At 47.8% G+C, this 13545-nt stretch overlaps 1 protein-coding gene across 1 annotated transcript; it reads left to right on the top strand.

Annotated features, from left to right (window-relative positions):
- Nucleotides 1-4521: 4521 nt before the first annotated feature.
- Nucleotides 4522-6342, top strand: LOC123174842 (probable 3-ketoacyl-CoA synthase 20). Its single transcript, XM_044590098.1, has 2 exons — nucleotides 4522-5229; nucleotides 5392-6342. The coding sequence occupies exons 1-2, from the start codon at nucleotides 4522-4524 to the stop codon at nucleotides 6205-6207; spliced, it is 1524 nt and encodes a 507-aa protein (XP_044446033.1). The 3' UTR covers nucleotides 6208-6342.
- The last annotated feature ends 7203 nt before the right edge of the window (nucleotides 6343-13545 follow it).

Here is a 13545-nt window from a genome sequence, read left to right as displayed (position 1 = left end):
GCTTGCTTGAGGATTGCAGGATGGCGGTTCTGTTTTTCTTCATCGACAACGTCGATTGGAGATGGTGGATCCGGGGCTCGAGTTGCACAGGGTTGGACCCCAGCCGACGCGCCACAGCGATATGTGCTTCGTCGTCCACGACAACGGATGCTTTCTTCGGCTCACAAAGCTTCGCCGCGTTGGTGCGACATCGGCTTTTTGTCATGTGAGTCCTGTCGCCTCTTCCGCCGGCGGTCGCTTCTGCGACGACGGTGGACGGTGGGAGGCGAAGGTTCCATTCAGCAATTAACACCCTCAGGGATGTGTTTGTAATGTTCTTTTTTGTGGGGTGTTTTTTGCTGTTGTGCTGGAACGGTTGTTCCCTCTGGTGTTTTCCAGTGTGTGCTACGTGTGTTGTAAACTGCTGTATTGAATGAATAACATGAGATAGTGTCACTTCTCTTACACCCATGAATTATTTCACAAATTTTCTAATATTAAAAAAATCCAATGAAAGAGGAGAGAGAATTAATTATGGAAACACTCATATCATGCTTTTGTGTTTTAGCTGTTGGCAAACATAAAAATGTGTTAGTGAAGTTTTTAACATCCATGCTTATATAAGTTAACTGCATTAGGTTTGTACCAATGTTCTAAACCAACGCCATGCGATAAAAAGTCCATATGATCTGAAAAATTGTCCACCCGGCTCATGTACACATCATTGATAAGCCTGATGTTTGCAGCAGGTAGTGCAATCAGATACAATCCATGAAAGTGCCAGGTTCATTTGTTCGACATATAATAAACAAGGGCAGAACATGTGTAAAGCAAAAAAATGGACCACACTACATGTGTACACATAGTATAACTAGAGGGGGGAACCAGGATTTCTCAAAGCCTACGGCTAAAACTAACTTCAAATACCATGCATGCAAATGATGTTAAAATCTACACCACAAATTCACATTAGAAATGAATATGTTCATCATTAATTCATTACCACGAGAGAAAATCCGACCATGCAAGTAACCAACCGTCGTGTCATGGGCTACTATAGATCAGGGTTTTGTATGCAATAGCGTCAATCAGATGATTCACATACTGATTTGATTATTTTTGGCAGTAATGACTAAGCAGCTTTATTGATCAACAATAATGACTAAGCAGCTTTATTGATTATTTTGGCAGTAATGACTAAGCAGCTTTATTGATCAACAATAATGACTAAGCAGCTTTATTGATCAACAATAATGACTAAGCAGCTTTATTGATTATTTTGGCAGTAATGACTAAGCAGCTTTATTGATTATTTTTGGCAGTAACGACTAAGCAGCTTTATTGATCAACAATGAGGCGCCCTACATCAAGAGTAGCAGCATACTTAGCCAAGCTACGAGCGTCTAATTTTGTTTCACGCCTTTCAAGCATAAAATCACATTTATTAAACATTTGACGACTATCGGCAATTTCCCGTAGGATTGCGCTGTACAGACTATTCGAGCCTTCATTAATTTCTTGCACCACCTGCTTGCAGTCACATGAAATAACGAATCTGTCCAAAGAGAGATATTGTGCTATTGCAATAGCTTCTCTACATGCCATTGCCTCAAAACAAGCCAGGTCTCCCGAAACCCTTGTGCACATTCATCTTGACCACTCCATCAGCAGGAGGTACCAAGTTCTCCACCTGGACAGACTTGGTTGAGCTACAGATATAGCCGTCCTTGGCTGCTTGATTGCATCTATCTCAGCTATGTATCGCTCAATGAACAAATGCGTCGACAAAGGGCTTTGAATAATACCATCGCGAATTGCCTTTCTTCACGCTGTCCAGATGGCCCATAGAGTCACTACTATGTGGTAGTGACTCAATCATCATGACGGTGAACTGTTTGGTCGACGGCTCCCTCGTTTCCATCACATGCTCAACTAGTTCTGCATCATCCAAAGCCCATACACATCTGGGCATTGAGCACTCAATCAACAAGTGTCCAAGACTCCTTCGTGCCACACAATCTTGTGGTGAACATCTTTTGTTGGATTTGAGTGTTATGCCAAATACCAGAGAAGGTTATGCAGCTTCCCTGAAACATCCACGTTCCAAAGCTTTGCCATGTGCTGCGGAGGATTGATCTGACTGACCCACTCTTCCAGCCGTGCCTCACAAACTGATTTGATCCTTCCGCCACAAAGCCAATCGCCCAAAACTTTAAAAATAAAAGCTAGTGGACCCGCTTGGGCTAAGATGGTATATGGGTTGTGCCCTAGGGTTGTGTTGGTTGCTTCGCCGAACGACGGTCGCTTGATCTTTTGCTGCACCACCGAAAAATAGCGCTCTATAGTGTCCTGAGTAATGTCTCGCTAAATAGATAAGTGTATAATGTCTTGCTAATAGCACACTATAGCATGATATAACATGGTAATAGTGTATTTTAAGGACATCGCTATTTTTCTATAGCGCACTATTTTTCCATTGTGAACTACATGTCCCATCTTGGGTCGGTATTAGGGGTCACCTCACAGGGAAAGCGCAACTGCAAATATTTGACCTTTCTCTGAAACTAAATGTTGAAATTCACCCACGGATCAGTCACGTCAAATGTATAAACACACATGCACACGGAAACTTTTAGCCAAAGGCACACGTATTGCCCCGCTCTTTTTCTTTATTTTCCTTTTCTTCACAGTACAATCTAATATGCGAAGGTGTGTGTATATACGCAACCCATGACATAGCTAGCTAGGTAGCTTATTAGTAGCATATACGAACCGTCCTGGCCTAATACAAGGAATCTAGCGAACCAACCTGTGGTTGGATGGTTAAAGAAACAGTGGTATCCCAGTCCATCAGTTTCAAGTCCTGATGCTCGTATTATTTTTTGGATTTATTTAAGGATTTCCGGCGATAAGTTTTAAGTGGGAGGAGATGTTCCTGTCGACGACAAGGCGCCTACGGTGACTTCGTAAATCTCAAGATGATATGCCGGCTCAGTCTCTCTAAGGTACTCATAAAGGTAGGATGTGCGTGTGTGCGTTCACATGGATGAGTGTATGCGCATATATATGAACGCTTGCGTGTGTACTATGTTAAAAAATACAAGGAATCCAAACCGGGACAACTATTTTAAACTAACCCAAAACAACATGTCAAAGAAAACTAGCTTAACACACGGCCGCTTTGATGGGACTATAGATCTGTGTCTTTTTTACAAAAATATTAAAATAAAAATTCCTACCTTAACTTCTCAAAACCAAATGTAGTCAACAAAGACCGGGGCCAAAAAAATTCAAATGAAAAAAAAATCAAGACAAAAATTTATGTGTACTTAGTCGCATCCAAATGCTACCTGCAAATTTTGAGGCATAAAGGTTAGACATTTTTGCTTGTGCAAAAAACAATTTGAACATGAAAAGTTGACCCAAAATGTCACCCCAAATTTGTTTTCTTTTGTCAACGAAACACCGCCGCTTCCTTTCGCATGAAAATTACTCCCTCCGTTCCTAAATATTTGTCTTTCTAGAGATTTCAAATGGTCACCACATACGGATGTATATAGACATATTTTAGAGTGTAGATTCACTCATTTTGTTCCGTATGTAATCACCATTTGAAACCTCTAGAAAGACAAATATTTAGGAACGGAGGGAGTATCATGCATGCTTGCGACACTAATGCAAACATCTATAAAAAAATTCAGAATTTTTCAAAAATATTTGATATTTTTAGTTACTGTTCACCCAGGAGCATATGCTCCTGGTAGCCAAAATGCCAGCCACCAACATTTCTGCCTGTACAAGAAACCATCGACCAAAACTAAAAAAAAACTTGGCATGTGCACTCGATCTTTCTCTCGTTGAGGAAAATGTGCTGTGACCAAAACTTGGCATGGTTGTCACCTGTTTTGTCGACTTTTGTGCACGCCCCGGAAAGTTGTCATGCGGTGCACGTCTTTGGCTCTCGAGTGCACATGCACCCGAATTCAAAAAATAATTTAATAACTGCAATACAAATTAAAAAATTCCTGAAACTTTTGGGAAACAAAACAAGATCGAGTATTGAACCCGTACAAAAAAATCATCAAGTAATTACTTTCATGGTGTTCTGGGCAAAGAAAAAAACAGTCAACACTGTATATATGTTACTGTTCATACTTTTGGGCCTGAAATTTTATTCTTTTGGCATGAAATTAATGGGGTTTTTCCTTGGCGATTTTTTTTATACAAGCAGAATAGAAGATCAACTGTATTTCCAGCAATTTTAAGAAATTTCTGACTTTTTTCTCCATTGCTAAATAATTTTCTCCATATCATCAGGTGTGGACGCACCAAAGAGCCGAGGAGTATTTCCGGCCATGCAGCCCCCTATCACCTATTTTTGCTTATCCCTCCGTTCCTATAATCATATAAATTGGCGCGCGGCGCGCTGCAGACTCAGACGCCTAGAGCCTGCCACCCAGAGTCGTTGTTGTCGGAGTTTCGATCGGCTAAACTTCCATAGCTCGTACGTTCTTTCAGGTGGAGGTCCACCGACCGATTCCGATGGACAATGAGTTCGGTAAGGGGGTGGGAAACCAGGCGAAGCTCTTGTACCGTCGTCTCGTCGGCCAACGGCCTCATCTTCTCGCCGTCACGCTGCTCCTCGTCGTGTCTTCGCTGGTGGTAATGACCATGCTGTCCCTGCTGTCACTTGACGGCGTGTATGCCCTTTTGCATGGCGCACATGGTATCATGGCCGTGTCTGTAGCAGGCGCAGTGGCGGCTGCCTACGTTTACGCCTTGTCGTTGCGGCCGGTGTACCTGGTGGACTTCGCCGGCTACAAGCCTGCGCCGGCGCAGGAGTTGACCCGCGCCCGCACCATCCACCGCTACGGACTAAGTGGTGTGTTCACCGCAGAGAGCATGAATTTCCAGAAGAGGATTCTGGAGAGGTCAGGGCTCGGCGACGCGACGCACCTCCCTGCATCCATCATCAGGGTGCCGCTCGACATATGCCTCCGCACGGCGAACGAGGAGTCCCATGCCGTCGTATTCAGTGTCATCGACGACCTGCTGGCGAAGACCCGCGTCCGGCCGGACGACATCGGTGTGGTCATCGTGAACTCCAGCCTCTACAGCCCCACGCCGTCCTTCACCTCGCTCGTGATGAACCGCTACTGCTTGCGCGACGATGTCGTCACCCACAACCTTAGCGGCATGGGCTGCAGCGCCGGCGTCATCGCTATTGACCTCGCCAGACAGCTGCTTCAGGTATATAGTACAAGTTACACACATCCATGCATGAACGGGCAAATTAACCGTGTGAGCCATGAACAACGAGCACTCGCGCACAATCCTGATTTCCTGAACGGTTTCTGAATTTTCAATTAGAACTGGGTCTGCCTGTGATGTCTTCTAGGTTATACGTTGCAGGTGTACCACGACACATACGCACTGGTTGTCAGCACGGAGAATATCACCCTAAACGCGTACTTGGGCAACAACCGGCCCATGTTGGTGACCAACATGCTGTTTCGGACGGGCGGCGCGGCAGTTCTTCTGTCGAACCGCTGCAACGAGTGGCGACGCGCCAAGTACCAGCTGATCCATACGGTGCGCACGCACCATGGCCCCAGCGACAAGAGCTACGCGTGCGTGACGCAGGAGGAAGACGAGGTCGGGAACTTGGGCGTGTCACTCTCCAAGGATCTCATGTCCGTGGCCGGCGACGCGCTCCGCAGCAACATCACCACCCTTGGGCCCCTTGTTCTGCCGCTACGTGAGCAGCTCCGGTTCCTTGGCGCCGTCGTGCTCAAACGGGTGTTCGGTACTACAGTGATGTCGTGCCTCCCCGACTTCACTCTGGCACTGGAGCACTTCTGCATCCACGCAGGGGGGCGAGGCGTGCTGGACGAGCTGCAGAAAAGCCTGAAGCTGGGTGAGTGGCACATGGAACCATCGAGGATGACCCTCTGCAGGTTCGGCAACACGTCGAGCAGCTCGCTGTGGTACGAGCTCGCCTACTGCGAGGCCAAGGGCAGGATCAAGAGGGGAGACCGCGTGTGGCAGATCGCGTTTGGCTCCGGGTTCAAATGCAACAGCGCGGTGTGGAAGGCGCTCAGGACGGTCGAGGGCGCCGCTGCCGTGGAGGAGGGAAGCCCCTGGGCACAAGACATCGACGTTCTTCCGGTCCATGTGCCCAAGGTGATGCCCATCGATGAGGATGCGTCGTATGTACCAGCTGCGTAGTGTTTGCGTCGGGTCGAAATAATGGAAGCGTGGATGCATGCGTACATGCGCGCGCACGCACCTGTGACTCATGTGGTCTCTTGAAACTAGGGACCAAGTCATCTTGAATGAATCAAACATGATTATTGTGTACTGCACTTGAGAATAATATAAAAGGATGAGTGGTGGAGGCAAAGGACTGGAGTATCATTTCACCACAATAGCTATATGTAGGTTTTTTCTGCGTGTGTGTGTGGGGGGGGGGGGGGGGGGGGGTATGTAAGTTGACTGAATTTGTAATTTGAGTAAATCTATTTTGTGAAAGGAGGAAGAAGACAGAAGGACGTTCGCTGGATCTTCATCTAATGCTCTAGGAAATCGACTTACCCAAAAATAAATCAGGCAACTTACATACAGGTGCCCTATTTACCACTGACAAACACTGGGGATGAAAGCCTGAAATCTTCAGATTGTTTCCAAGGTGGGATTTCGATTGTGGCGCCTTCTCTCGCATCTATGATCAATGACTCCGAGACTGACTATTTGCTTGTTGTGTGCATGGTTTACAGCTCGCGTGGCCACGTCTACACCATATGTGCTTACATCATTTTTATTGGCTGCAACGACAAGGATCAATGATGTTCTTTTTTTCATTCGTCTAGGCATATCGTTGATCTTCTATGGCTTTGCTATATGCCAGTGTGATCCTTCTTGCGTGTGCATTGATGTTGGCTATGTGCATCTTAACTATGCAGATGTGGAGTGTACACTCATGGTATTTTGTATCCCATTGGTAATTCATTATGAGTTAATGAAAAGTCCCTATTTCAAAAAAACATATAGGTGATCCCTGACTGTCTATGTGCAAGTTGCCGGATTGGTCAGTTTTGTCTAGGCCGTTGCATTGACATCGACCAAGAAGATTGCTGTGTTGTAAAATGTCAACTGAATTGTCAAACTGATTCTTGTTTCGACAAGGTGTGGCTAATCTTGGGCATACTCAGCTTCAAAAGAAAAATCTTGGGCGTACTCACTCCGAAAATTGCATGGCGCGGACGGGCTCGCCCGGTCCTGGTATCGTGAGGCGTCCACTGGTTATGGGATATGCGATGGACGAGGTATTCCAGGGTGTGTACGCTGTATGATTTAATGCGTTTGTTGGACGGAAGCGGCGACGTTCGTGCGGTTGTTGCAGACGGACGTCCAAGGCGTATTGACGGCGTTTCGATACTATACAGGGGTGGTCCACCAACTGCATTTAACTCCGCCTTCCCCACTCACGGGCGATCCATTATCCCTGTCGATCCCCAAATCTAGCTAAGAGAAACCCCAGGCGAGCAGTGTTCCTCAATCGATCCCCCAAATCCCCAATGGAAACAAAGAACCTAGGCGGTGATGATAGCAAACCCGAACCAAGGCGTGGATCCGGTGACCCTGCCAATCGTTCCTTGCCCGGACTGTGGTAGGAACGTAGTCACGTATGTAGCTCGCCGCGGGCAGAACGCCGGCCGGCGAGCGTTTCTACAAGTGCCGCAATCACAATGTAAGACAGTTTCTTTTTTGATCGTTTTTGCTGCATTTTCTTCAGACCTATCCAATATCTTATTCTTTCTTGGTCCTTTTTCTTTGAACGAATGGTAGCCATCAGCTAGTGGGCGCGATTTCTATAGGTGGCAACAAACTTACGCCGACCATCTCGCCTCTCTTGGTCCAGCTGCACCCCCACTGGCGCATGAGCAGCAGTAGTTGCAAGCATGTTGGGATTTCCATTTGCTACTGGAGATGTTTGCTGGGCAGGAGAGGCGTCTGCGGCAACTGCATGTTCATTCAGAAGTTTCAGATACAGGCAAGGCTAGAGTACTATATTCTTCCAGACATTTTAGCATTTTTGATTCAGGTGCAAGCCACTTGTCCATGTATTTTCTTCGGGCTTACTGATTTTACTTTTGTGTCGGGTACATACGGGCATGTTCAAAAAAAATGTTTGTTTGTTTTCAGGGTTGTTGAAAGCCAAAGACAGGGCAATACAAATTTTACCTGCCGCCAACAAGTCCATCCCATGTGTTATTTCGCCTGGAGCAGGTATTGGAGTTGCATCCCACACAGGGCCACCCCCAGTGAAAGCAACAAGATTACCTGTCAAGACAAGACAAGTCTAGTTTTCGCAAGTTAGTTGGTTGATTCATTTCTGCAGTGTGACACCTGAGAGGTGGCACTCATGTACCTGCACCCATGGACGGCATGTTCATCGACTGCGTTATAAAAAGTGGTCTTCTGTTAGAAGGAAATGTAGCAGGCCCAACCGACGTTACTATGACTTCTGTATGTACAGCCATGTTGTCGTCATTGCTTAGTACAGGACCATCTAAGTAGAAGTCAGGCCAGCAAGTCGGCAAGAAGCAGTTAAGATGGCAGAATTACTATATTCTGTTTTTTGTTGACAATTTGTGGTAACTGCATTTTTTTCGAAACGGAGGCAAAGATTGCCTCATCTATTAATTAAGCAGAAGAGAATTGCCCAGTTAATTACGGAAAACTGGGCAAAAATCGGAACAACAAGGGCCAAGCCCACTCCCAAAGACTAACACACACAGGGCAAAGCCCACCCTCATCGACAACATGTCGACCTGCAGCCAGACAACGCAGCTCCGACTCTGACGGAGAACTCAGAAGAACAAAACTAGGCGAAAGCTGGCGCCACGGAAGATCACCGAACGGGCCACTTGCAGCCAGTCATCGTATACCACAGGGCCCCGCCGCCGCAGCTTCGACTCCACATCAACAAACAAACCGAGGCATACCGCGGACACGCCGGAGAAGAGCCGACTATCGCAACCATTGCCGCCGCGTCGCCGACATCGCTCCCACCATCATCGTTGCCACATAAGCCTGGTCGCCACAACCGCCGCAAACCACCAAGTAGCACGCCGCGCCCTGCGCAGCCCACCAGCACCACCTTCCGGGACCACCGCCCCGACATGCCACCGCCCGCACTCGAGCTGCAACGCCGCACGACCCGGGTGCCTGCAGCCCACGCTGCTCAGGGCAACCGCACGCAGACCACGAATGCCGCACCACATCCGGGGCCGGCGCCCCGACGTACCATCCAACCGCCGCCACTGGGACGCGTCGACCGAGCCGACAAACCTGCCACCCAAGTGACGCAAGATTGCCACCCAAGCGAAGGCCGAGCCACAGCACCGCCCCATGGAGCCGCCTCACCCATCGCTTTCCGAGGCCGCCGCCACGGCGCACATCAGCCGTCCAGGACCGCTGCCCCGGCATCCACCAAACCCGACGTAGGAGAAAACCAGACACACCAAGCACAATTTAGCTCTCCCAAGCAACGCCCCCAAGGGGGAAACTGTTGGAAATATGCCCTAGAGGCAATAATAAAATGGTTATTATTATATCTCCTTGTTCATGATAATTGTCTATTGTTCATGCTATAATTGTGTTATCCGGAAATCGTAATACATGTGTGAATACATAGACCACAACATGTCCCTAGTGAGCCTCTAGTTGACTAGCTTGTTGATCAATAGATGGTTACGGTTTCCTAACCATGGACATAGGATGTCATTGATAACGGGATCACATCATTAGGATAATGATGTGATGGACAAGACCCAATCCTAAGCATAGCACAAGATCGTGTAGTTCGTCTGCTAAAGCTTTTCTAATGTCAAGTATCATTTCCTTAGACCATGAGATTGTGCAACTCCCGGATACCGTAGGAATGCTTTGGTTGTGCCAAACGTCACAACGTAACTGGGTGGCTATAAAGGTACACTACGGGTATCCCCGAAAGTATCTGTTGGGTTGGCACGAATCGAGACTGGGATTTGTCACTCCATATGACGGAGAGGTATCTCTGGGCCCACTCGGTAAGACATCATCGTAATGAGCTCAATGTGACTAAGGGGTTGGTCACGGGATGATGTGTTATGGAATGAGTAAAGAGACTTGCCGTAACAAGATTGAACAAGGTATCGATATACCGACGATCGAATCTCGGGCAAGTGCTATACCGGTAGACAAAGGGAATCGTATACGGGATTGATTGAATCCTTGACATCGTGGTTCATCCGATGAGATCATCGTGGAACATGTGGGAGCCAACATGGGTATCCAGATCCCGCTGTTGGTTATTGGCCGGAGAGATGTCTCGGTCATGTCTGCATAGTTCCCGAACCCATAAGGTCTACACACTTAAGGTTCGATGACGCTAGGGTTATAGGGAATAGATGTACGTGGTTACCGAATGTTGTTCGGAGTCCCGGATGAGATCCCGGACGTCACGAGGAGTTCCGGAATGGTCCGGAGGTGAAGATTTATATATGGGAAGTCCAGTTTCAGTCACCGGAAAGGTTTTGGGGTTTATGGATATTGTACCGGGACCACCGAAGGGGTTCCGGGGGTCCACCTGCCCCGAAGGACCTAATGGGCTGTAGTTGGGTGGGAACCAGCCCTTAGTGGGCTGGTGCGCCCCCCCCCCCCCAAGGGCCCAAGGCGCCTAGGGTTGGAAACCCTAGGGGGCCGCTGCCCTCCCCCCCCCCCCGGGCGGGCGCCCCCCTAGTTGGAAACCCTAAGGGGGCCGCTGCCCCCCCCCACCGAGGGGCCGGCCCCCCTCCCCTTCCCCTATATATAGTGGGGGTTTTGGGGCTGCCAGAGACACGAGTCTCCCTCTCCCTTGGCGTAGCCCTACCCCTCTCCCTCCTCGTCTCTCGCAGTGCTTGGCGAAGCCCTGCTGGAGTGCCACGCTCCTCCACCACCACCACGCCGTCGTGCTGCTGCTGGACGGAGTCTTCCCCAACCTCTCCCTCTCTCCTTGCTGGATCAAGGCGCGGGAGACGTCACCGGGCTGCACGTGTATTGAACGCGGAGGCACCGTTGTTCGGTGCTTAGATCGGATTCGGCCGCGATCTGAATCGCTTCGTGTACGACTCCACCGACCGCGTTCTTGCAACGCTTCCGCATCGCGATCTTCAAAGGTATGAAGATGCATTTCCCTCTCGTTGCTAGTAAACTCCATAGATTGATCTTGGTGATGCATAGAAATTTTTTAATTTCTGCAACGATCCCCAACAGTGGTATCAGAGCTAGGTCTATGCGTAGTTTCTATGCACGAGTAGAACACAAGTTGTTGTGGGCGTCGATTTTGTCAATTTACTTGTCGTTACTAGTCTTATCTTGATTCGGCGGCATCGTGGGATGAAGCGGCCCGGACCGACCTTACACGTACGCTTACGTGAGACAGGTTCCACCGACTGACATGCACTAGTTGCATAAGGTGGCTAGCGGGTGTCTGTCTCTCCCACTTTAGTCGGATCGGATTCGATGAAAAGGGTCCTTATGAAGGGTAAATAGAAATTGGCATATCACGTTGTGGTTTTGGCGTAGGTAAGAAACGTTCTTGCTAGAAACCTATAGCAGCCACGTAAAATTTGCAACAACAATTAGAGGACGTCTAACTTGTTCTTGCGGCATATACCGTGTGATGTGATATGGCCAAAAGGATGTGATGAATGATATATGTGATGTATGAGATTGATCATGTTCTTGTAATAGGAATCACGACTTGCATGTTGATGAGCATGACAACTGGCAGGAGCCATAGGAGTTGTCTTAATTTATTGTATGACCTGCGTGTCAATGAAAACGCCATGTAATTACTTTACTTTATTGCTAACCGTTAGCCATAGTAGTAGAAGTAATAATTGGCGAGACAACTTCATGAAGACACGATGATGGAGATCATGGTGTCATGCCGGTGACGATGATGATCATGGCGCCCCGAAGATGGAGATCAAAAGGAGCAAAATGATATTGGCCATATCATGTCACTATTTGATTGCATGTGATGTTTATCATGTTTTACATCTTATTTGCTTAGAACGACGGTAGCTTAAATAAGATGATCCCTCGCAATAATTTCAAGAAAGTGTTCCCCCTAACTGTGCACCGTTGCGAAGGTTCGTTGTTTCGAAGCACCACGTGATGATCGGGTGTGATAGATTCTAACGTTCGAATACAACGGGTGTAAGCCAGATTTACACACGCAATACACTTAGGTTGACTTGACGGGCCTAGCATGTACAGACATGGCCTCGGAACACGGAAGACTGAAAGGTCGAACATGAGTCGTATAGAAGATACGATCAACATGAAGATGTTCACCGATGATGACTAGTCCATCTCACTGATGATCGGACACGGCCTAGTTGACTCGGATTATGTATCACTTAGATGACTAGAGGGATGTCTATCTGAGTGGGAGTTCATTAAATAATTTGATTAGATGAACTTAATTATCATGAACATAGTCTAAAACTTTGCAATATGTCTTGTAGATCAAATGGCCCATGCTAATGTTGCCCTCAACTTCAACGCGTTCCTAGAGAAAACCAAGTTGAAAGACGATGGAAGCAACTACACGAACTGGGTCCGTAACCTGAGGACTATCCTCATAGCTGCCAAGAAAGCATATGTCCTTGAAGCACCGCTAGGTGATGCACCTGTTTTCCCAGCAACTCAAGACGTTATGAACGCTTGGCAGTCGCGTAGTGATGATTACTCCCTGGTTCAGTGCGGCATGCTTTACAGCTTAGAACCGGGGCTCCAAAACCGTTTTGAGCAGCACGGAGCATATGAGATGTTCCAAGAGCTGAAAATGGTTTTCCAAGCTCATGCTCGGGTCGAGAGATATGAAGTCTCCGACAAGTTCTACAGTTTTAAGATGGAGGAGAATAGTTCTGTCAGCGAGCACATACTCAAAATGGCTGGGTTGCACAACCGCTTATCTCAGCTGGGAGTTAATCTCCCGGATGATGCGGTCGTTGACAGAATCCTTCAGTCGCTCCCACCTAGCTACAAGAGCTTTGTGATGAACTTCAATTTGCAGGGGATTGAAAAGACCATTCCTGAGGTATATTCAATGTTGAAATCAGCAGAGGTGGAGATCAAAAAGGAACATCAAGTGTTGATGGTGAATAAAACCACTAAGTTCAAGAAAGGCAAGGGTAAGAAGAACTTCAAGAAGGACGGCAAGGGAGTTGCCGCGCCGGGTAAGCCAGTTGCCGGGAAGAAGCCAAAGCATGGACCCAAACCTGAGACTGAGTGCTTTTATTGCAAGGGAAACGGTCACTGGAAGCGGAACTGCCCCAAGTACTTAGCGGATAAGAAGGCCGGCAATACCAAAGGTATATGTGATATGCATGTTATTGATGTGTACCTAACCAGCGCTCGTAGTAGCTCCTGGGTATTTGATACCGGTGCGGTTGCTCATATTTGTAACTCAAAACAGGAGCTGCGGAATAAGCGGAGACTGGCAAAGGACGAGGTGACGATGCGCGTCGG

Source organism: Triticum aestivum, chromosome 1D, assembly GCF_018294505.1.
Source record: "Triticum aestivum cultivar Chinese Spring chromosome 1D, IWGSC CS RefSeq v2.1, whole genome shotgun sequence".
Classification (NCBI taxonomy): domain Eukaryota; kingdom Viridiplantae; phylum Streptophyta; class Magnoliopsida; order Poales; family Poaceae; genus Triticum; species Triticum aestivum.
Note: the sequence above shows the minus strand (reverse complement) of the source record. Positions and strands in the feature narration are given on the sequence as shown.

Coding starts and splice junctions, on each gene's coding strand:
- LOC123174842 (XM_044590098.1), top strand. CDS start 4,522: ATGGACAATGAGTTCGGTAAGGGGGTGGGAAACCAGGCGAAGCTCTTG. Junction 5,230..5,391: donor TCGCCAGACAGCTGCTTCAG/GTATATAGTACA, acceptor TATACGTTGCAG/GTGTACCACGACACATACGC.